We start from the raw sequence: 25873 nt of genomic DNA, 5'->3' as shown, positions 1-25873 counted from the left end.
CCTTGCGTACATCCAATGTAAGGTGTGCACATCTCTTGATGGTCTCTTCTGAGCATTCAGAGGGCTTTCTGATGTCACTGTCTGTGATGCTGGGCTCCCTTTGCCTGAAGATGGTCATCCTCTCTTTGGAGTTCAAGTGTTGTGTTTACCAGGATGAGAGAGGATGCTAGCTGTGCCTGAAACTGTCTCCTGTTCATTGTCTCTTTGCTAGACATCTTGAGAGCTTTGCAGTCCCGCTTGTAGAGGAGCCAGGCATTGACCACAACGAGGATGATGGTGTGCCAGAAGATGTACATGTACCAGCGACGGGATTTGATGGGGAACTTATATTTGGCTGTAAATGAGTCCAACAAATCCATACCTCCCATGTACTTGTTGTAGGCACCAACAATGTAAGGCCTCTCAACTTCAATGTAGGTTCTGGTGGCTTTAGGTGGTGAATCTTCTGCACAGGTTCAGTTCAAGCAAAGGATGTGTGACGGCCCTGTTGTCATACCATTTGACAGCACAGATGTTGTGATTCCCTCCACTCTGACGTCATAGCTTCATCTCCCTTTTTCTTCAAGCTCTTCTCGTCTTCAAGGTTACAGTTGGGTGCGCACCTGCCTGGCTGTTCCCACTTAATGAATTCCCAATCAAGGAGTTTCACTAATAATGGAACACAGGTGAAGTAGTTGTCTGCATACATTTTGTAGTTCTGACCTTCTGATGTGTGGAAGCAAGCTTCATCACAACATCACCTGACAATCCAAGTTCAGATTTGGCTCGTATTCCGTTGACATTGCCTTGGTAGACGTCACACATCATGCCAGAGATTCCAGTTCTCATCCACACTTTGAATCCCCATGGGTTTGGCTTGCCTTGCATATATTGCTTGATGCTGCTGAATTTCCCTTGATAGGATACTTTCATACTGCCTTGACGCTTGTTATGTCTCTACTTATCATGCTAAAGAAATATGCATCCCAATCACCGCCATTTAGTCAAACAATACTGCCTTGACATAACAATACTGCGTTTTGTGCTCTCTAATTATCATACTAAAAGGAAAACATGCATACCCCCACTTATATCCACACCCCACATTCAGGAACATTTTCACCTTTCCCAGAACTGAATTGTCTGTTGATATCCTCTTTGTGGACAAAGTCATGGAATTTTAGGTCAGTCTGGTCAAATTAACTACATTTTTTGAAGATAAAACTTTTAAATCAGTCAAATTTGACCAGAACACAACACAAGGGTAGAATGTATACTGTCCATGTATAAAGAAAATACTTTGTTAGAGGCAGTGGTGTAGTGGAGGGAATGCAACCTGTTTGGGCCCACTGCAACAAGCCTGCTATTTTGACTACCACACTCACCCAGTGTTGTAGAATTGCAACAAATATATAACAAGCTCTAAATGAAATTTGATGAATCTATTCCACAATAACTACATATGTACATGCTCTGGACATTGTAATAACAACCAAAAAAATGTAAAAGACATTTTACTTACTAGAATCTGATGAATTTAGTCCAATGAAACAAAGAGATGTTGTTCAAAGAAACCTTGAGAAGTTGAGTGAGTTCATGGCCATAAGGCGGGACTTATAAACAAATGTACCATCCAATAGCATTGTGAGACTGAACAATAGGACCCAATGACTATGTAAATGTGGTAAAACATAAGATAAAATATAACAGATTGTTTTTAGAATGGCTAAAGGTAACGTTGTAATTTTACAACAAGGGGTGTTACAGGGTTAAACGTCCTTTTTATTCAGAGGGAATGAGGTCCCATGATGGGAAAGGTTTTTCATATTTGGAGTGTCTTTCTGAGTCAGCTGGGATCACATTATGCATAAATTCTGACTACTGACAGGAAAACGTTCAGCATTTTATCCAGGTCAAGATCTGCCATTCATTGTCTGTTTCTTCCTTTTTTTTTTTCTTCTTTTCCTTTCTTTTCTCAGTGGTCACGGGGGTGAGTGAGAACATGAAAACAGCCACATTCTATGCATAACACTATGAATCGCTCCTCCTGTTTCACCCTCACATCGCTGTCTTGCGAGCCTGTGAGTTCAACCCATCTTTTCACAACTGAACACCGCTGTCAGTGTGTTGTATTCTGACCCCAACCAAAAACAACCAACCCACCAGCCAGAACCCCCCCCCGTCTGTACCTCAATTGATGTCATTATAGCCATTTAAAAACCACCTGAAACACTTCAGTGACCCCATGCAAACACAGCCTAGCATATTGTACTTATTATTTAACAGTAAATAGTTTATTATGGACATATCTTAATGTATAATGTATATGTGTGGTGCATCTTATGGGACTTGTACTTCCACTGTCTAGAGATTTTAGTCTGTAATGTAAGACATTTCTGAATATTTAAATTATTATGAATAAATGAGTATGTGTATAAGGGAATAATATTTGAAAAATATATCAAAAATGTGTAATGCAGTGATGTATATGGAAGTTGTCAGGTTGTTTGATACTTTAGCTTGTAGCAGAGGTTTTTTGTTGTTGTTTCTCCCTGTGTGTAGAAGAGCAGGGAGGGACAGTGTGAATGTGTGAACTCCTGCAGCAGCCAGGTCCTGCATCATGTTCAAACTGCTGTGGATGAACGGTGAACTTTAACCTGTAGGACTGCTGTGCTTTGTCAACACATTAAAAACCTCAGTGTACTGAACTAAGTTTCCTCTTTATTAACTTTATTAAGAAACGGACAGAATTTTAAAGGATCTTTTGGAGATTTATTACAATATTCACTCTTCATATACTGATACAACAGTCTTGGATGGCAGTCCATCCAATAGTTATTAAGACTAGGAGTGGAGCCGGATGCTGTAAACATTCGGGGCTTAGCCCAAAATTAGCGGGGTCCAGGGAGATTATTTTCCCCATTATGGCAGCTATATGCACCATTTTTCAAGCCAGATGAATTAGATTGCCAACAAATCTGTACATAATTTGGAAAAACATGAAAAATTGTCCAGGAAAACCTACATCTTGTTTTGTATCTAATTGATGTAAATCTGTCTTAATCATTCTGAAACTATTACACAACAAATGTTGAGGATGATGAATTATTTTCATTCCTGCCACCAAAAGAAGCAAACATTGTTTGATATTATTATTCTTAAGTTACAAAACATAGGTAGGGTAGGAGTTTGGCACAAACTGCTTCCTGGTCCAATAGTTAACTTATGTGTGATGTAGGAACTTTAAGCCAGCAGTGTACATACACTGAAAAAAGACTTTAGAAGTAGGAGACATCTTGTGTCTAGAAGGAAATCTATTTGCATATTCATAGTTTCTGGAATTTTAGGTATAGGTCTTAAAATTCAAGTATAGAGGGGATTCATCCTCTGGGAACCATGAATGTCATGGTTCTCCAAAGTTCTTGAGGTGTTTTGGTCGGGACTGACAGAGAAAATAATGTGAACAGGACATTCATTTTAAAGAAAGAAAATCACAAATACAGAGTTGTTTCTCCCTTTTCTACAGTGTTTAGGATTTTATTGTGATCATGATTGAGAAAAGGAATAAACTTTGTCATAAAAGACAGTAGAAAACACAAGTGTAACTAATACAATAAAAGATGGCTGAATTGCATTTAGCTGCATCAGTTACACTACTCCTACCATGACAAGTCAAACCGTCTGCTGTATATTTACAGTCAAGTGCACAGCAGGACAGTCTGGAGAATCAACACTATAAAGAAAACAAGACACAGTGTGTGTAAGTCGCTCAATCAGTTTTATTCAGGAGAAGGAGAGAAAATATTACTCAAGGAAAAAAAAAAATCAGTAAGCTTCTGTCAGAAGCAGCCCTCAAACAGATCAGTTCTCTGAATAATAATTATTTTCCATCCAACAGTCACTTCTATTTTACATTAAAACTGATTAGTTGAGATACTAACTTATACCAAATAAATATAATATTTTCTCTTTTTTTTAGTCAATCTTTGTATTAAATCACAGCCAGTCAGTAACTGCCAATGCCCGACTCTGAACTAACAGACATACACGCAGTCCACGCTGCCAGTAAACATGGCAGAGCAGCTTTCCCCCCACACACCAGGCATAATGAATATACAATATCTTACACAGTTACAGTATATACACCACCTCTCTTACAGTAAAGACAATAAATGCTTTCTCACTGCTAGTTCTTTCAATCACGCATAACATATTTAACAGTGAATTAGAAAGCGTGGGAAGTAATTTTTATATCCACATTGTTTTATTTGTTATTTTACAAGCCCCGAAACAACACTACAAGGATTTTATTGTATATTTACCTCTCTGCCCACTCCCAGAAACAAAATGAAGGAAAATCATACTTTGTGGCATGTTTCAAAGGAAACAAAAAAGTGACAGAATGCTATGAAGCGAGGAATAATAAAAAAAAAATCAAGAATGAGAGGAACCACAGCGTTTACTTATAAAGTGCTGTGGTTTAGGGTAGACGCAGTGCTGTTTACTTTCCCTGTAAAAAAAAAACCACCAAGTAAATAAGGCCTCCACATACCTTATATTTTAATTACATTTTGCTTCCTATAATAAGTTTAAAATACCACCAATGCCTTCTGTCCTGTTGCTTTCAGTGATAAATATCAAGTGTGCAATTTAATATTTGATGCCAATGTCTACTCTTCTTCAAAGTGAACACAAAAAAGAGGATCTTAAAAATTAAAAGACATCCAAATAAGAGGGTAAAAAAACACCTCCAAAAGTAGTTTGTGTTTTATTTTTATTTTTTTGTATGACTTACAGTGAGACCCTCATAACCTTGCATATTCAAATCATGGAAAGACTCTCACAAAACAGAGGCCTTTGCCAAGATTTGATCTGAAATTAAAAAAAAAAAAGAAAAAGAAAAAGAAAAAAGAAAGAAACATTCTGCTGTGATTGCGTAGCTCTCAGTGAAGATGCCGAACAATTCATCCTCCAATCTACATTTGTGAATATGAGCATCTCTTAAAGCCTGAAACATCGATCCAGATCTTGGGACCCTTTTAATGCCCAAACGAGGTTTACTCAAGTGTTGTTGGTCAAAATATGAACATGACAAAGCTGATTAGTTTTGTCCTCCAGTTTTGGAAAGAGATGTTCATTTTCTCAAATTCTGATTGGTCCCTCTCTTTTGGGAATAACATCACGACTTGTTGAAGTGAGCAATCTCATTAAATTTACCTTCTACTTATATTTACACACCGTCCTCCTTCATATTCCAAGTGCAACACTGCACGCACGCACACACACACACTTCCAATTAAATTTGCTTCAACTGGAACCCTCAGCTTAAGAGAGAGGCGTCATAGGATTCCCCTTTTTCTCCAGACATTATTAAGCCAGCTAAGAGGCTCTATGATAGAACCATCCGTCATTGAGCTGAATGAGAAGCTTTGTACAGTTTTAGTGCAATCATACTTATATTATACGATAGGAAAAAAAAGCACAACAGATGGGACTTCAGCTGAAGAGGAAAAGGTCTGGATTACACGCACGCATCACATACACTCACAGTCCAGTTGTAAATGATGTGCATCGAATCATCTTTGATATGTGGAACTACATGCAAACGTAACAGAACAGAACAGGCTCTTATTAATAGTGTCAATTTGTTTAGAAACTTAAAGACCCCATGAAATAGAGGTTACAGCTCAGTTATGGATGAGCATCTCTGACGAGGAAATAAATATAGATTTTCATGACTTGAGTGATGATACTGTGGGGTAGAATAACTGAAGAAGAAAGATTAAGTGCAGATAAAGAGATTTTAACACCAAACTTCCTGCAACTTCCTCACACTAATGGCAAAGATAAAGCAGAAAAAAAGCAGCGCACCCCAAGCTCTAGTATTCATCTGAATTACAGTGTGAAGAAGATGTGCTTCTCCACTGTTTCAGCAACTAATCAGAAAAAAAATGGCTTAATAACTTTGACTGATTAGTTTTTTTGGGGTCTCTAAATTGCATCTCTCCCCTAATGACTCAGAAAACACCTTTTTGTAACGGTGGTGACTTCTCTCTGACATCACAACACAAAGGTTTCACATATATTAACATTTCGCACTGTACAAACATACGACTTCTTTTTCAGTGTTTGGAGCAAAAAGACAATGTAGAGAAAAGGTAGTTTTAGGGACAGTACCAATCTGCGACACCTGCCTCCACCTTCCTGAACCTGATCATGTAACTAGCGAGCTCTTCACTTTGAAACAGAATGGCGCCTTCAGTTCAAAAGCTATTATGTGCACCAAGTTTCTTTTCCGACTTTTAACTTACACCTCACTCTCCGTCTCTTCTCCGCCCTTTCACCATCATCTGTTCTCCTCACATTTCGTCATTACACAGACATACAGGTAAATATTCTCGTTATTACATTCAAACGTGAGGCTATTTTTTGGCATTTGTACAGTGAATTGTGTAAAACTGAGATTTGCACTAAAATTAAGTTGCACACGAACACGCTGCTAATTTTCTGACAGCTCTTTAAGTACTTTATCAGCGAGGAGGATATACGGCCCCCTTTATTGCACTTATGTGTAAGACGGGAGACGAGAGGAAGGATGGGAATTAAAAATTGTGGTAAGGAGACTAATCAGATTACATTAAGGAATACTGATCATCTCTTCTCTGGGAAGAGCATCATAGACAAAAACAACCCCAAAAACATAAAAACATCAAATAGAAAAGACTTTTAACCATGCACACATGAGTGCCAACACACAGAACAGAGAGGGGACATTTTCATGTAATTGGGTCAAAGACCAGTGACCAGTTTTGCAGGGTGTCAAAGTGTTTATGAATATGATAAATAAGCTACAAAGACGGTAAACTGTGGTGTTTAATATTCCCCAGACTTCAAGACATGTCCAATATCTCTCACACATACACACCAGCCTCTGTCACACCCGCAACTCACACCACCAGGATCTTGACTTCGTCCTGTTCATCAGGCCGGTAGAAGAAGGGGATGCAGGGGTTTTCTCCGAGGAAGTGGGGTGACCTTAGTGCTCCCTGAGGGTTCTGGATCTCCTGGAGCAGCTGCATGATCTGCTGGGCTGTGCCGTCTTCTTTGGGGCCCAGGGGCTTGGAGTCAGTTTGGGCCGACCCGGTCGAAAGCGTCTGGGACGAGGAGGCTTCCAGGTCTGTGGTGGGCTCCGACAGAGGAATGACCTCCATGGCTTCTGCAGCAGAGAGAGTTACATTAAAGACTTTTACTCTTCATAATGAGAACAGGCCGTGTTTTTATTCTTAATACAAAGAACAGTAGAAACCTATAATTTCCATAGACTGCACTTATCTGACTTTAGGATGAAGTTTTTTATGCAGACACCACACTGTGCCACAATATCAGTTTACCTCCAGTATTGCCTCAAACCTTAACTTTCTGTATTGTTGTTACTGTGTTGTTGTTTTTTGCCATCCTTCCTGCCATTTTATAAACAACAGCAGATACAATGACTCAGGAGTTTGTCAATTGTTGTACGTGCTGTATTAAGCTTCACAAAAAGATCCACACATGTCAAGAATTACTTCCAATAACCATGCAATTTCCTGTCCTTTTGGCCACAACAAGCTACTCTCCCCCTTCCCAACCATCGTCTGAACACAAGATCACTGTATAATTGTTTTTGCATTGATTTATAATGTAGTGAGGACAGTACTACTCGTTGTGCCTACCTGCTCCACTGACAGCATCAAACTCTGTGTGTGTGTGTGCTTGGTGCTCTGGGTGAGCGTGATCCTCCCCGACAGGAAGAAGGTCTGGGTTCACTGTGCCTGCGCCAGCCACAGCTCCGGTGTAGCGGCTGTACCAGTCATTCCTCTCAGCCACCAACCTCATCACCAGATCCTGCAGCTCAGCCAGCTTCATCTGATGGACAGTGGAGACACAACGGCAAGGACACACACAGACAAAAATGTTAGTTGGGAGGATATTACAAAACTGTTGCTTCTATTAAACACGATTACTGATAAAAATCATTCTGTTGTGTGAAGAGCACTGTTTGTTTAAAGAAGTGTTGGTCATTACGTAGGAGCATTCATAGATCCCCTTTACACTATGCATTAAAATTAGTTTTGGGCAATCAGACTGATATTGGATAAGGTTTGACTACATGAAGGTGTAAATGCACCCAAGACAGTGTTCAAATGTAAATGCAATTGCGTTGTAAATCCACGCACAACAACTTTGTGAGTGGAAAAACGTATTGCAGTCTGAAATAAAATCTAAAGTTTGACGTCTCAGCAGAGAAATATAAAGAGAGCTTGTGGTTTAAAGACCACGAGCCAACAGCTGCAAAGTTCCTCCACACAAGTCAAAGTCACAGATTTTGTAAAGCAGCTCATTTAGAAATAAACAAAAAAATGAATGTGAACAAGTTACATTTTCTCTTTTAAACAGAGGAATTGAATCTCAATGTGGACACTGGAGATGCACAGTAATACCAGGTTTAAATGTTATCAGGTTAAATTCCATCTACATAAAAGATGCAGTTTAATGCAAGGTGATCCTCAACAGTATAGACAGTATCACATTTTGTCATACTTGTTATTTACACAACAGTGATGTTCAAGGGTAGACTATTTTGATTTGGGCTGCCAAACACCAATTTAGGATTGTTATGAAAATAGACTGAGATGGAAAATAAAGCCACAATGTCACATTTATCAGGATCCGTCTTCTCTTGAGTCGCTACAGGCTCTGAATGTTGGTAAGAAAGAAAACTGAGCAAAAAAATACACCAAGACAAACATCTAATGCCACTATATTTGACTGCACTAACGGTTATTTTTTATATAAAAAGGTTGCTATACAGTACCTTCATCTCCTCCTTGTCCTGAGCCAGCATGCTGATGTACTGCTCCTTCTCATGGTGTTTCTGCTTCATAATGGCCCGCTGACTCTGGTACAGGGCTATGTACTCCCCTGGAAAGAACATAGTAACAGAAATGAGTATGTTGAGTGTTTTTATTTTTCTGACAACTTATTACAGTCAACCAAAACATTAGTTGTACAGTAAGTGATATTCACATCACAAATATCCAACTGTCTCACCTATAGTGTCTGTCTCTCCAGACAGCTGGATGCAGCGGTGCTCTAACTCCTCCACCCTCTCCTTCAGGTCAGCTTTCTCTTGCATGAGGGAGGTGAAACGATGCTGAAGCTTCTCCATGGCAACTTGCAGGGCCTGATGAACTTCCACAGGTACTCCTCCTTCTGAGAAAAGGATAGTAAAGTAAACAGCTGATTTACATAATGCACCCCATATTCTTTTTATCTATATAATCAGAATTCATTACGGAATATAATCAGGCTTAACTGTATTTATAATAATTCAATATCCTACTCTAGAGAGGTGTAATCTTGGCCTAAAAATATTTGCATCATGCACCCAAACAAACCATCTAGTCTGCCTCACCTGAATGCTCATGACTGTGTTCACATTGACTATGTTGGCCCTGAGAGTGATCATGCTCGTGATGCTCGTGATGCTCATGATGCTCGTGATGGTGGTCATGAACAGGTTTGTGGCTGTAGTGTTGGTGTTCAAGGCTGAGGGCCACAGCGGTCTGGTGCCGGGCTGCCATGTGGAGCCTATGCTCTTCCTCCAATTGCCTTCTGGCCTCATCCCTCTCGGCCTCCAACTGAGCCACAGTTCCTCGGATAAACTCCTCCTGCGGGGTGGGACAGAAGGTGGCGGGGTGAGGATGGTGGGAGGGAGCGGACGAATGAGGCTAACGTCAAATTTTCATCCCATATGTAGTTGTAAACCCTTTCTTTCTTTCAAATCTTCACCATTAATTGATCTTTGATTGATCTAAAAATACATCATTGACACTGGCATAGTTCTTCACTTGATTTAGGTCTTCATAATGTGTACTAAAAGGCAAAGCAAAGGAAACAAGTAGTTTTAGGGGAGATGACTTATCACCCTCCTCACCATCTCCTTCTGGCTCTCAAAGTCTTCTGGGATAACTATGGAGGAGGACTTCTTTGGGCTCTCTTGCATGGACTGGCTTTCCACTCCATCGCCTAGTGACATAATGAAAGACTGAAACCGTTAATAGACTTTTAACATATTTTTCTCCCAATTTTCTTAAGTAAGTGGTCTTAGACTGTAACACTAATTCACAAATGGTGCAAGTGTCAAAATTGCTGCTGCTCTTTCCTTGCCTGTAGGTGGCACAGCCTGAGGTCAGAGTGGAAGGTCTGAAACTACTGCTGCAGCTCAGCTATTAGAAGATGTTTCTTGTAAATGGAATGAACGTATATAGCAACTTTCTAGTCTTCTGACCATTCAAAGTGCTTTTACACTACATGCCACCTTCAGCCATTCACACACATTCAAACACTGATGGCAAAGCCTATCACAAACAGGAACTTAGTCATTCATTCACATTCATACACCGATGCACAGCATCAAGAGCAATTTGGGGTTCAGTATCTTGCTCAAGGACACTTTGACAAGCAATGGGAGGAAACAAGGATCAAACCGCCAACCTGCTGATTATTAGTATTTTCTTTTTCTAGGTTGCATTTCTTTCAAAATAAACAATGTGACACAAGAAAGCTATTATGCTGTTGAACATGTGTGCCATAACAACATTAACACCTGTAAAGGGTACATTTTTTGGCACTGAATTTCAAAAGGAGGGCAGCACAAAAAGAAATAGAACATGAAGCAATGACAGTAAAAAACAAAACAAAAGGGGCAGTAAGTACCAACATACCAGTAATAGACAAATCTTACCTTGGTCTCTGGATGACGAGGCAAGAGCTGAGCTATTGAGCAGCTCCTTCACCTCAGCCTTCAACTGCTCATTGTCTCTGGCTAACAGGTCCAAATGCTCCTGAAGGGGGAGACAGAGAGTCATTCAAAACAATGATGGAGAGATAGTTCATGTGGGTTTGAGGGTGTCAGAGAGGTAAAGAAGGGACAGATGAGGTTATACAGCATGGTATAAATATACTGCATAATGCACTGACCTCAGACCATTTAAAGCAGTCTCAACATATTCATAAGTGCATGATGTACTGTACTCCAACATCACAACAGACTGGACTGAAATATATTCATACATCATCATCATCATCACCATCATCATCATCATCATCATCATCATCATCATCATCAATGGTCACGTGGACAAGGCCTTATTCTTAAATACACACCTGCGCTTGTTTGAGCTGATTGTGACTGATCTCCAGTTGCACGCGGCCCTGACTTTCATCATGCTGCAGCCGGTCCATGAGCTGGATCTGCTGCAGATGCTGTTGGTGGAGCTGTTCTCTCTCTGAGGCCAGGGTCTGGTAGCCAGCACAGTACTGCTGCAGGTAGGCCACTACCTGGTCCCTCTGCTCCATCAGAGCCTGAGTCTCCTTATTTTTAAGCTCCAGCTGGACACAAGGGAACAAAGAGGAAAATAATAACAAGGCAGATTAATCTCTTTATGGATGCTACTATCATATATTTCTCTATTGTGTTAATACACTATTATGTCTATTATGTTGACAAGTATAAAAAAAAACATACAAGACTGCACAAGATAGCAAAGTGAAGACAGAAAAAGTGCATACGTTTGTGTGAGCATACCTGCTCCTTGAAATTGTGCAGTGCCTCTTGCAGTTCACCCATTCTACGAGCCAGCTCTTTTTTCACGTGTTGCTCTGACTGGATGGCAGTGGTCAGCTCCATGTTCTCATTAGTCTGTAAAAATAAAGGAATTTTGGCTTAAAGACAGAACTCTCCCACCCTCTGAGGTAATACTTGTTATGAATTTATTTTCCTACTGTGTGAAAACTTTGTCAGTTTATTGCTATAGAGACATGGATCCTTGATACAATAACTACATAACAAAAGACATGAAAAAGCCACAAGAGGATCAATTCACACAAAATGCTAAAGGATGCAGGAAAACGAATCTATGATCCCTGAAAAATGATAGCAAGTTAGGACAGAAACAAAAGTAGTATCCAGTATAGAAATAACAACACAATAATAATAAATAATAACATAGATGTCATTAAAAAAGGACGGATGCACAATTAGACTTCCAGCCTCACCAGTTTGACAAAACCGTTCTGTAGCTCAGCCAGCTGGTCCTTCAGTGTCCGGTTCTGGGTGAGAGCACGACTAATAGTGGCCTTGTCTGACTGAACATCCTCCAACATGCGCCGGCGGTCCCCTTCATCCTGGACTTGGCTGCCCACCTGCCGCTCCAGCTCCCCAAGACGCGTCTCCTGTTCTGCACACAGGCGGCTCAGCTGCTCGTTATCTCGCAGCTGGGGAAAGAATTACCAATGCTGATTAGAAAATTCGAACCTAAGAGAACTAATTATCATATGGTGTAGCTTTCAAATGTTATTACATTTGTGATTCGGTAAAACAGGCCTGTCCAAGCATGTGTCACTGTAATGTATACCTGTGCTTGGTACTGTGCAGTAAGAGCGTCTTTCTCCTGTTGTAGAGTGCTGAGTGCCTCCTGCAGAGCCACCTCACTCTCTGATGGTCCCGAGGACTGAGTTTCTGCAATATCCTGAGCCTCTCTCTCCTGGGACAATAATGCTGGAGAAGAAGAAGGATTACAGTTATCAAGTGTAAGAAATTTGCTACAGGGAAATACAACACACTATGGTAGCTTTGACAGTACAGCTTTTAAGATTATGCTGAACTAAATATTACTACACACAGAAAATATAATGTGTTAAACGGAATACTTGACAATAAAAGTTGCATTGTTGTTAATTCCACTACAGAGGGACAAAGACTGAAGCACACGTATTGATTTGCAGGCTTTAACAGACACACTTGGACAGTAATTAACATCTTGACACTAGTTAACAATACTGACAAACATCAGTCTATTCACACTTTTAAGCCTGAACATCAATCAGTGTGCTCCAGTCTTCCTTCCCTCTGAAGTTTGCTCTCCTTGACTCCCAGATGCACCTGAATCCAGGTTCATTCCAGGAAGATAAGGGGAGCCCATTCTGTTAATCCTACTATGGTCAGGCAATCTAAGAGCTTATTTATCAAATGTGTTCTTGACATCAAGGAAGGAGCTGCAGAACAGTTAGGAAAAGGAAGGAGGCAGATAGAGGTAGATACAGATGTAGATAACAGCGATTTGAACCTCTTACCTGCAGCATTTTTCAGCTCTGTGATGCTGGCCTCCAGTTCTTGGACTCGGCTGATGTTTCTGTCCCTCTCCTCTGCAACCAAAGACACCTGCACACAAACAAAAATTGACACGGATGAATTAGTCATTAGTCTGACACCAAAATGAATTAAGTAAACAAACAACATAGCACTCTATATTTCCCACGCTCTAGTCAACTGTAATGTCTACGCTAAGGTTACTGTACAGTTTACCTGTGTTAGCAGCTGTTCTGTTTTGTCCTTCCATACACGTCCTTCCTCATGAATCTGCTCTGCATAACAGTCCCTCTCGGTCTGCAGCTGGGCAATCGACTCCAACAACTACAGCATCAAAAACATAAAAAGGGAAATGCTGTTAACAAAGCAACACTTTCTGGTCATAAAATAGCATTAGTTTGCAACTTTTATGTACCAAATAATCAAAAGTGAAAAGGAAAATTAGAAAAGAAGATGGATAGATAGATTGACATCTAATGGGTAATTTGATGCAAATGCAAACAGGGCCATTATGATGACGTGGCTGAGCTAAGATATACGTCTCTATGAAGGAATGGCTGCAAGGAAACTAGTGGGTACAATGTTGACTTGCTTTAACTGCTCAAACCAGTATACAATATCTGGTAAAGAGCCACAAGCTTCAGAATACATCAAAACACTGAACACCAAAACTCAAAACTCTTTAAATTCAGACAGACAGACACTTGTATGACAAAAGTACAGATAACTGTAAGAGAACAGTCCTTGTACACAGACCTGTTGATTATGTGCCTCCAGCTGCTGCTTATCTTCCAGCAGTAACTGGACCTGCTGGTTGGCACTGGTGGGATCTGACTGATTGGAGCACTGGAGAGAAATGCAAATAATACAAAATTACATCTGGCAGCATCGTCTGCAACAAAACATTTAGGGCTCTAGATTAAAACTAATTCCAAATATCCCCTTGTTGTTTTAGATTGACAGTATAGTTAATCCAACACTTACAATTTTCATTAAGAGAAAGAGGAGTTTAAATGTGTATGTACTGTAAAATGTTGTGCCTGTGTCTTAATGCACCTGTTGCAACATGAGGTCGGCTATCTCAAGTCTCTTGCGAAGATCTTCCACCTCCAGCCTCATTGCTCCATTCTCTTGTGTACTCAGCTTCAGCTGCTCCGACATCTCCGAGTTCTGCTGCTTCGACTCCTCACTCATATTACTGTGGACACACACATATGCAGAGATTATTCATCATTTCTAACCTACCAGATTCTAACAGGACTTGGGACACTCTCATACCATCTGTTGCAATTCATACAGCATTATGGACTAAATATCGTCATTAATGTCAAAGCTTCTGCAGTGGCAATGCTATGAAATACATCTCCTTGTGTACATGGGGGTAAGTGACTTACTTAAGTCTAAACATCTCTAGCCTCAGGTTGTCTCTCTCCTTTTCAAGCTCTTTGTTGTGCTGGAGACAAAAAAGAAAACAAGTTTATTAAAAAAACAAAGGCACTTCGTCAGCATGACAAAGTCATCTTAGAAGATAATTTAAAACAACTACAGTGAAGAATGGAGGTGTATGCTTTTGGTTGTGGCTGCCTATCTGTATTACATGCATACAAGTCATTGTGAATTAAGTTTGTTATATACTGCATCTGAATTACTCATTCCTCAGAGAATTCTGTTTACAGGGAGTGATTACTGCAATGTTTGTTACCTTTTCAAACTGTTTCTGCTGTGTTGAGACAGAGGAGAGAGTTCTCTCCAGCTCTGACACTCTCTGCCTTGTTGCCTGCAGACGGTTATTCAACTCCTCTGTCTCAGCTACAGACAAACACAAAGAGAGAGGGACAGAGAGACACAAACTAAGTTAACTAAACGCTGCAGGGGTCTTTCCATGATAAAAATGATAAAACACACAGACCTGTTTTCTGCCGTGCAGCCTGTTGTGTGTATTGTAGTGCTGTTTGTAGCTCTGATTTCTCTGATACCAGTATACCAATGGTCTGGATGTGAACCTTGGGAGAGGACAGCTTTTAATGAGTCTAGGTAATCATAACTGACTTAACATCAAGTTCATTAAATCACAACATGAAATAAGCACAATTCTTTACAGAGTCATTACAGTCAGTGCTTCAGCCTTGCTACGCAGACAACACAATTTATTCTTGTCACAGTGAGCGATCAGGGAAAGGAGGGTTGGAATGGTGTTCTCGGATCACATTTCTATCCAGTTTATACCAGGGTGACACCACGGACTCTGACATCATACAGTAAAACATTACATGGCAGTACAAAGAGGCTTTTTTTTGTTATTACACAGTTTCACAAATGCTAAAAATGCACAATCACACAAATTCAATTCATGTGTTTTAGTAAGAGCAGTTACCTGTAATTGTTCGCGCATGGCACCCTGCTCTCTTGAAAATCTCTGTTCAAAATCTTTTCGCTCCTTAAGTAAGAAAAAAACCAAAAACAAGTTCATGAATGAGGAGGGAAGCAAAAATTCAGCAGACTGGAAAATATGAGACAGGAATGAACAGACTGGCTGAGAGAAGTATTTACCTTTTGTAGCTGATCTGAGAGCCCTTGAGATTGCTGTACCTGCCGGACCAACAGGATAAAATGTAAGTTTGTGAAAGATCAACATTTCTTTCATCACCCCAGCAGTGTTACACAGTTCTAGATGTCTTCTAACTTCTAGCACAGAAGACCTTATCTGCATGCCAGACAGGACAGGGGTAGCATCAAGTACTGAATTAATGAACCTGTTCTGTTATCTGTTATGTTAACCTTTAGTGTTTATTTGAAGCTGTGATGTTTATTGCTGTTAGTGTGCTAAACTGGAGAGAAAACTCCTTACAATTAGGCATCTACCATAAGGTTATGACAGCTCTGACCGAAATGTGAACCCAAATTACTCTTTATTTAGAGTTAAACTAAGTGAAAGATACATAAATAATGAAAAACATGCATGATTTCTTCCAGCGTGTGGTAACTCAAGATGACATGCAAAATACATGCAGTACATGCACTAATGTGGTAATTGTGGGATAGCTGGAAAGGTTTTTCTCCAATCACACAAATGTGTGCACAAAAGTATGCATACACACACAGCTTCTTACCAGCTGGTCTAGCTTGGTATTGAGCTGAGAGTTTGTTAGGTTGCTGGACTCCAGGGCGGCTGCCAGCTCCTGGTTCCGAATCTATTACGTGCACACATGCATCCGGGAAAGGGGGAAAAAAAGAAGAGAGGGATAAAGTGCAGTGGCAAAAGTCAAACAAAGAACACATGGGAGGAGGAGAAGAATTCAAATGTAAATTATTAACATGGAGGCAAACAATTGCACCTTTACTAGTAGCACAAAATGTGTTTTCAATAATGAGACGTGAAAAAATTAATTAAAATAAATGATGAATGTTAGGCTGATTAATGGAGCCAGTTGAAAGATAGTGGATCCTTCACTGGAACCTATTTAAGTATCATTTGCAAAATGTGGACGGGATCCACATTCCTTAAATTTCTCCAGACTGTCATATGAGGTCTCTGACAGTTTCCATGCTGCACTTCAGGGGCCAATCTAAGAGACGTCTCAAATTGTGGTCAGTGAAGTAACATTACATGGTGCAAAAGGGCACAAGACAATTTTTAGCTAACAGTAGCTGCACGTTCATAGCCCTCACCAGAGAGACCACTCAACAGTTATACAAAGTATTATACTCATATATAAACTGCAATTATTCTTGGGAATCCCATTTCAGTGTTAAGTTGCCCAGTGATATTTACTTCCCTTTAGAACTAATCTGTCATACATTAACATATCAATCACCCATTAATCCAGCTAGACATTCATTCCTTTTACAAAGCTTTAGCAATAACTGAGACCTAAAATGTTGTATAATGCAATTAGAATACATTTTAAAAACACCTCAATTTTTAGCTTCACCTGTCATATCATGTTATGATAAGTTTAAGCTCAAGGCTCACATAGAGTAGACGTAATGTACTTTGTGGTTAATTAAATTACACAAAGCCAGAAAGGTCACCCTCACACAAGAGTCACAGTGAGTTTTGGGTAGATTACACTGCCAGTGCTGCAAACCTGAAGCTGACCATTTTAGACAGCTAGCTAGCAAGCATACTATCCTATGACAAATAATAAAGTGCTGCCAGAGAAAATCCATTCTGGGAGCAGCATGTTGATACTGAATAGAGTTTCACTTTATATGCAAGCATTGTGTGATAACATGATACCAAGCTTAAAAGAAGTCCTGGCTATACTGTCAACCTCTAACCTGGGTTTAAAATTTCAAAAACAAGTTTTCATCTAACAGACAATATTAGATTTCCATCTTACCTATATAAACTAAAAATAAAATGATTGAATCTTGAATCTTACCTCCAGTTCTCTCTCATTGCCAGGTGATGCAGTATCCCCATTCACATATGCAGCAGATGACTGAAATGACAAAGCCACGCATTAATGCACATCCAAAACAGAAAATTCTTCATATGTTTCACTTTTTTCACAAGAAAAATGAATGTGCTTCAATGAAAAACGATGTCTCTATGTGCCTAAAGCTGAAACTTACTGGATGCACTGCAGATTGGCAATTTGTTTGTCAGCAGTGTAAGACCTACATTTCACCACTGTGAGGGGCAACAATACCCTAACATATTTTCTTGAAAGGTATATAAAAACAGTGTGCTAATTATATTCAGGAGCCACTATTAGAACAGCAAGATAGTTGTCTTTAAACATCTTATTAATCCTTTTAGTCAGTAGTAGGTCAATGTTAATCTCAGAAACCTGACAAAAAGGACACATTGCGATACACTGCTGACTATGCAAAACCAAACAAAGTTCAGAGGAAATATATCAAGTTGATTTGGTGCATCAGTTGAATGCTGTCAGTGTGTCTGAGGCCATTGGGAACAACTGGCAAATTTGAAAATGCTTCCAGTGCATTCCTGCCAAGAATAGAAGCAACACATCACAGTTGAAAGTGCACATCAGTGGTGGTGTGTTGTTGTTAAAAGCCTTACACTGTATGACAAAGAAATGTGTGTGGTGTGTGTGTGTGTGTGTGTTGTGTGTGTGTGTGTGTGTGTGTGTGTGTGTGTAAGAGAGAGAGACAGGATGACATTGGCGGTGCTAAAATTGTACCTCAGAGACCAGGCCGTTCAGTTGCTGTGAGAGCTGTCGCAGGCTCTCTGTGGAAGACAGTGGTCTGCAGGATAACACAAATAAATAATCCATCACACACATTAACTATGTAATTTACAACGTTGCATTAGTAATCAATGGCTAGAGTAGCAGGGTACATTGGAGCCATATTAGTATTGCTTATTATACCTAATATATGATGTGTGAAAATCATGTCTTGCCATTAACAGTGGAAAACCTTGGCAGGCATATTTTGCATTAATATTCAACTTCTGTTCTGTGTATGGCGCACGTTTCAATAAAAACGTAAAAGGGTGTCACAGGCAGTAAGGGAATCAGGTAACCCACCTATTCTCCTCTGTTAAACTCTCATTGCCGTTGGTATCCGGATAGTCCTGCAGAAAGAGAGTAAGATCGAAAGAGGAAGTGAGAGTGAGAGAGAGAGAAAGATGAAACACAGAAATTACGGTGAGAAAATTTGATAAAAAGAAATGTGTGATGACAATGCACATTAACAGTCTAACAAGGCAGGGGATCTGTAGTTTTAATCACTGTAAGACTAAGGCATATAATCTTAAATGTGATGGACATAGAGGAGAAAGAAGGACAGAAACAAAATATGATTTGACAGACAGAGAAGAGACTGAACTGACAGATATTAAGAGACACACCTGCAGGTCAGTGTTGTGACCGACAGACTCAGGGTTAGTAGTAGTGTTAGCGCTAGCAGAGTTAGACACAGGTGAACTGTGACCAGGCTCCCCCTTTGGGTCCTCCAGCAGCTGGGGAACTGAGGACCCCATGGCCTCCACGTCAGCAAAGGTCTGAGGTGACACATACACAAAATGCACACACTGGTTTAATGCAAAGACAAAGAGCAGTTATGATGCAAGAGCAACAGAAAGACCACAATGATGTCTCAAACTTTATGTATGTTGCATGGAAATGTCTTGATTACTGTTCTAACTCAGATTAAGGTTACAGTTTAGTCAACATAAGAATATAATAATAAAAAACTGCAGGGACAGTGTTGGTATATATTTTTGTGGTAAACAGCTTATAGAGCACCTTCCTGCAAGCTTGGTTACTTATGGTGATAGCTCTGGCAGGAAAGCTGTTTTGCTGCTGGCCCAATTTTTTCCCATTACTTCTACCCATAGAGCTCTCGGAAACACTTGCAGAATCAAAGCACTGAAAGAACTCAGACCATGCTGTATAAATGCCAACATTAATTTGAATGATTGACAAATAACCCCTTTGTTGAGTTACTCTTACTCTGACTTTGAAACTAATGCAAGCAAGACATTTGTAATAATCTGTAACACTTTTAAGAGTGCATGTAAAAAAGGTACTGAAAAAAAAACCACACACACACAAAAGTAGCAATGAGAACATAGTTGAAAATTAAAACACAAAGACATTTCTTGTTTTCCCAGATGCATGCCTGCATGATGCACCCAGATGCAGATATCACAGCCATGCAACTACTGAGAGTCATGCAACACCTGTGCATACCCTGCCCATCCACACTGAACGTCTACATAAGACGGTGAACTCTTCAACAGCACTGGAATGAACTGAAATAACTCTGCACCCTCCGCATTTCTTAATCATGAATGTTCTCTCGACATGGATTTAAAAAGCACAGCACCAATGCAACATTTGCACTCAAGTTTGCCCCATGCTACTGGCCCATGTGACAAAAAAACAGTATGTGCACTTGACATGAGAAGGAGGTAATAATGGGGAAGCAATATATAATATTTAATACCACATGAGGAGCGGCTATTTACAGCAGAGAGATGAAGAGGCAGAAAAAAAACAGGCAAAGCAGAATCAAAGAAAGGAAAGAGAGGCAGAGGCTCACCTGACTGTTGCCATAAGGAGGTAGCACTACTCCATTGCTTTGACTAAGTGCTTTCAGAATACTGTCAAACTACAGGAAAGAAGAAACAAGGGTGGAGGACAGCAGAACAGTTTAGAGAGTGATAGAGACACAGACAAACAGGCACAGAAAAAGGGAAAAAAGGAAAAGGTCTAGAAGTGACAGGGGTGTATAATAAGCAGAAACTGAGGACAATAGGCCAGGTCCAAGGGGTTAGTAAATCTTTCTGGAGCCTTTAACACCACTGATAATCAAAATAACCCTATCTGAATAAAATTTACTCGTGTAAACAAGACTATAGAACACAGTACACAGTAGCAGTACACAGGGGTGCAGCATTTTTCCAAATGTTGCCTTTGTGGAGTGGCAACATCCCTGACAACAAATCCCTAGCTGCTTCAGCTTCAAGTGGAATCAGCTCTACAAACTAACACACTAAACTTGCTCACACGTCTCCTTGCTAGCATCACCTGAACCCAGTCAATAATTATTTGCCTCCCTACTCACATTTGAATATAAAGCCCATTTAGAAAGGGGAAAGAACTATGTTTGGATAAGAATTTTTATAAAATGAATTATCATTGTGTGTGTTGCTATAATCATAAAATGTCTCCTCTGCTCTGACCCCTAACACTGGACTCCATTTGGTTATTGCCAGCATCCCCCTCAGATTTCCTGCTTCAGATTACATGAGTCTATCCAGTCTTGGCCAACCAAAATTAAATATTTTGGGGGGAAAAATTGTGTCAGAACAAACAACAAGACTCAACAGCAAGCTGTGACGAACCCAAATTCCAGTCGGGCTTAGAAAACTACTGACCGACATGGTCTGTGGAAGACTGACCCCAAAGTCAGCCCCTGTGTGTGAAAGCTGTGTGCTGGAGTCACATGCCTAACTGTGTGTCTTCATTGGTGCTCTCAATTTGCTTATAAGAGGAAACTGAAGGGATGCTAGATATTTAAATATAACAATAGTGACAACCAGCAAATAAGCAAATTAAGAGTGTCAATGAGCTCGAACAGACAGGCATGGGACTCTGTTTAAGGCGGAAATTGTTTTTAGATTTCCAAAATCACCAGCCAAAACACACTACCCATCTATGATTTCTCATTCATGTCAAAATTCTAATTGTGACATGTTAAACATGCATGGTTATGATTATTTAATAATTAATTGCTGTTTTGATAAGGATCTTTTCCTGTACATCTGTCCATATTCTGTCCCTTAAAGGACTGCAGCATAAAGGACAAAAGAAGAATCTATTTATAGGCAGACTACTACTCATTATGGCAATACTATGCATATAAATGTACATAATAACATGTGTTTTAACATAAAATAAGGTTGATATGACACAAACCAATATGAAAATCTGACAAAACTAACATACAACTGGATAATTTCTTAAAATGTGCAGACCAACTTAGCTGCACAAGATTTGACAAATGTTTATGTAATTATCTGTGTGTGCTTTGAATTCGCAGTATATTTAACAAAATACCTCACCTTTTGCTGCATACTGGGCACTACAATGGCCAATGTTACTATCTGTGTCTTGTCCAGTATCCTTCTCTTGCTTAAACATTACTTTCACCCTGTCACCTGGCTGGCACATAGGTATCAATGCTAGCACTGTGTTGTATGATAATGTGTGTGCGTTTGATAGCAAGGTGGAAAGCAGTTCCAAACCTAATAGTCATTCAGCCTTATCACTTCACAGGCGGCAAAATATTTTGTGATCAATAGCCAAGTAGGACATTACAAATCCTCAATTACACTTGAAGAAAACAAACAATAAATTACTTTATCTACACGCTTGTGGATCTATTTTATGAGGTATATACTGCTCTGCCAGCCCACAGTTACTATTAACTGTAAGCAGCCAACATAAAAGTGAGTTTAACAGCTTTCTAATGTTATAACAGTGGTTAAAATACAAATAGAGAAATAAGACACAAGGAAGAACAAAGACAGACTGCCAAGCACAAAGAGAGGTTGGTATTTGATCAACAAGGGCAGGATGACAACCAAGCAAACAAAAGGACTGACTTACATTGTCTGGAGAGTTTCTGTCTGTTGATGGTGCATCGTGTTGGCTCAGTCCCTTCACCTTCCTCTTCTTCTTGGCCCCTGCTCCACCACCACCACCTCCTCCTCCTCCTCCTCCTCCACCACCCTTTTCTCCTCCCACACTAGCAGGGGAGCTCTTCTGCTGAAACTCCTTCAGCTGAGCAGCACATTAAAAAAAAAGGCAGACAATAGATGTGTGAGAAGTGTGGCAAGCAATTGTTGACTGCCATAAATAAAACTCTTCTGCTGCCTATTTTACAAATTACACTTTCTTTTAGTTTTTTTCTTTCAAATCCAGCAGTAGCCCAGTGGAATTGTTCCCAACTTTCAACCAACTACATTACGTAGAACAAGGAGCCTCTAACTACTAGAAGGTCTTGTCCGGGCAAGCGAACTGAATTAGGACAAATTAATTTTGTCTGAGATGAAGCCGAGTTAGCCGAGTTAGACTGCTCCCATTCTCTGACAATACACCAACTAGTCAGAAGATAAGGTTTCAAAGACTGGAATGCAAAGCCACTGCCAACATGTTACTGACGGTCACTTTGACTTTCTTGTTCAACATTACTGTTACTAAACCAAACAAGATGAAGCTATAAACTTCCAGGAAACTGTGATCATCCATGTGAACGTTAAAACACACTTTCCCCTGTCTACGTGTGTTTGGGCATGGGGCCCTGTGACAGCTATAAAAGGGAGCCAAGGGGGAATCATAGGGGAACTACTGGAGCTGCCATTTCTAAAACAATGGGGTTGAATTGCAGAGAAATGTCAAATATCATCACCACTCATCCACGGAGCTTGTAGGGCAGCGAGAAATGCTGACGAGTCACTTCCTGAAGCTAACATATCACAGCTGATAAGGCCATCTTTCTGAATAGCCCAACAACACACCTCGCTAGCACACAGCAGGACAGGAAAGAGGGGTGTCAGCTGTCAAAACAGTCCCCGTCATTGTATCCAGCTAACTGTGCTACAATGCTAGCTCAGTGTCTGTTATAAAATTACTGTTTGTTTGCCATTTTCTTGAGCCATCCTGCAGACAGGGCAGAAAGCAGCCCGACTGCAGTGTGGCATTCTTTACACTCACACACAGCAAACTATTCATTGGTTAGCCAGCTTGCTAACGTTAACTTGCCTTAGTTAGCACGTAAAGGTTTGCTAATAAGCACACTTAACGTTAGCTAGAGAGACTGTCAAGAAGCCGATGGGCAAAGAGTGTACGTTAAGTTAATCACTGACTAACTAAACAGCGTGGGATGCTGTAAATGCCTTTAAGGACTAAAAATAGTCAACATAATCTTAGGAAAGTTAATGCTATCAATAGAGGCCCAGAAGAAGCACCGGTCTCTCCTGCGCATTAAAGCCTCAAGAGGAGCGAGAGAGGTGGGACGAGTGAAAACGTAGAGGTCGGACGACGTGTAATGACAACACCCCTGCTCCGTAAAGAAATGTATAACAAAACGAAAGAAACACCGGCAACACGAACTCGTAGAAGAAACACAGGACCAGTGCTTCCCGGTGTATAAACCCGGCTCAATTGTAAAATACTTTACCTTTTTCTTAGCTGCAGCGAGTTTTATTTGCCTGCTCTGGTCGGCCATACTGCTGCTCTGGTCAACGGACCGAACCACGTCATCAGTTTGCTGTCCGTTGGTGTCTCTGCCGTTAGGGGGCGCTGGGCCTCACACTGTCACTTAGATTAGTTGGGCACAAATATAACCAATTTATTGTTTTTATGGCCATTTTTTATTTACAAATCCCTGTTTCTTTTATCGAGTCAATATGTATTCGGTTGGAAAAATAAGGTGTCTGATACTTTTAACAATGTTTACGACAAAATGTATCCTATGGTGACTTGATTTTTGTTAACGTTACGTGTTCTTCCTTGTCTTCTGTTCTTATGGGCTTCTTTACTTATTCGGCTATTATAAACATTCAAGAAACGGGAACAGTTAATAAATATCACGGAAATCTATCTTTATTTCGTTTATGAGAAATGTATTTATTTTATTTTCATTTTGCTTGTTGTAGTCTAATATGTTTATTTGTGCAATGCTGAGCACCATGCATTAGGCTATCTATGACACTACAGTCTATCAGATTGCTAAAACAGATGATCAGAGAAACACTTTGTCATTCATACATGGTGATTTCAGTCTCTTATCAACCTTACCTACATGCAATTTTATTTACATATCAATGGATATTGATGTCTGCAGAGACCTGGGTGAAATCTGACACTGGGAAGAACTTACAGGGCCATTAAAAAATTCTAATAATAAATCAATACCATCTCCTATTTGTATGATAAAAAAGAAAAACTACTATATTTAAAAAAAAATAATTATTGGTATATGAAGAATAAACTTGAAGTTATTTAACTACAATGAACTGCAGTGCAGATCAATGAACAACATTCAATAAAGTCTTCAATTTTAGCTCCATATTCACACTACTTTATGTTAAAACACATCTATGATGAGAAAAGAATCCATGCAAAATCTTTATTTCTGTACAAAGAAATGTGTCATATTTTTGTTAGTCATAGTTATACTAATAGTTACAACTATGTAGGGAAGGCAAGAAATTCAGAATTGAAAGTAGTCTGGTTTGCAGGTTGCAGTCTGAACTTGAAATTAGAGAATTTTAAAAAATATTTGTAAATTAATATCCACAATGAAACAAAATAAAACAACAAATGACAACAAGAAAACCCCAATACTGGTGATTTGTTAAAATACATAATAATGCTGTTTTAGGGCTAATCTTAATTGTGATTAATATCTGTATTAATAAGTGTCTTGCTGGAGATCACTGAGATACTGGAGGTCAGTCATTCTGTTATCTGATCGTCTCCTCCAGCATTCAGCCAGCAATGGTTCTTCCTTCTAGTTGAGGGAAAAAGAGAAAAAAGGAAAATATTTAAAAAGAAGGGACCTGCTCCAAGGTTCTCCTCATGCTTACATTTGTAGCTTGTCAAAAAACTTCATTTCTAGGCTAGTTGGTGCTCCAGAATCCCTCCGAGGACACAGCAGTTACAGTTCTGCATTTCTTCCAGTCTGACCCACAACACTCATGCAGAGCCCAGAGAAGGCCTTGGGTCGGGCAAGAGGAACTCATTGGTGGTGAAAGAGGTTAGCAGAAAGCAGGGGACATGTCAAAGCTTGAGTAGCCTCCAAGGAAGAGCACCACTGAGAACTGTTTACAACCCCCTTATTTCACCTGTTTCTAATACGACAAATTGACTTATTCAAGAATTTTCTAGAATCTAGTTTAAAATAATCAACAGTTTTTGTAATTTTCTAGAAGTTATGCTGGTTTTAGTCCTTCAAACAATCCCTCAAACAAAATTGTTTTACAGATTTTCTATTTTTTCTCCAAGTAATTTCTACAAATTTCCTGATTTACTTATTAAGAAATGTAGAAATGAGTGAGTGTATCTTAAAGCCAATGACTGCAATAATATCAATACAATGATCCGTGATGCAAGAAGATTTTAAGTAGTTGAATTAATCTCATCTCATTGGCCGATTTGTTTTGTTTTAAGAGTATTTTTCTCAGTGTTTCTCATATTTAGCCGGACATACAAG

General features: G+C 39.7%; 1 protein-coding gene across 5 annotated transcripts; it reads right to left on the bottom strand.

The window, feature by feature from the left end:
• Positions 1–3738: 3738 nt before the first annotated feature.
• Positions 3739–23936, bottom strand: golga2 (golgin A2). 5 transcript variants are annotated; one of them, XM_051413154.1, is made up of 28 exons: positions 23837–23936; positions 22264–22437; positions 20192–20260; positions 18996–19148; positions 18673–18719; positions 18325–18388; positions 17557–17616; positions 16282–16362; positions 15722–15760; positions 15546–15608; positions 15081–15174; positions 14874–14980; positions 14566–14624; positions 14228–14369; positions 13928–14017; positions 13388–13495; positions 13156–13243; positions 12438–12580; positions 12079–12297; positions 11609–11722; positions 11188–11412; positions 10766–10865; positions 9956–10047; positions 9434–9689; positions 9070–9231; positions 8834–8940; positions 7692–7884; positions 3739–7195 (listed from the first exon to the last, which is right to left on the bottom strand). In XM_051413154.1, the coding sequence occupies exons 1-28, from the start codon at positions 23882–23884 to the stop codon at positions 6927–6929; spliced, it is 3366 nt and encodes a 1121-aa protein (XP_051269114.1). In that variant the 5' UTR covers positions 23885–23936; the 3' UTR covers positions 3739–6926. The 5 variants fall into 5 exon arrangements, with proteins under 5 accessions (XP_051269114.1, XP_051269115.1, XP_051269117.1 ...); XM_051413155.1 differs by having other exon boundaries at positions 3739–7192; XM_051413157.1 differs by lacking the exon at positions 18996–19148.
• Between the last annotated feature and the right edge of the window lie 1937 nt (positions 23937–25873).

This window comes from Dicentrarchus labrax, unplaced genomic scaffold (assembly GCF_905237075.1).
Source record: "Dicentrarchus labrax unplaced genomic scaffold, dlabrax2021, whole genome shotgun sequence".
NCBI lineage: Eukaryota > Metazoa > Chordata > Actinopteri > Moronidae > Dicentrarchus > Dicentrarchus labrax.
This window is presented reverse-complemented; position numbering and strand designations above follow the sequence as displayed.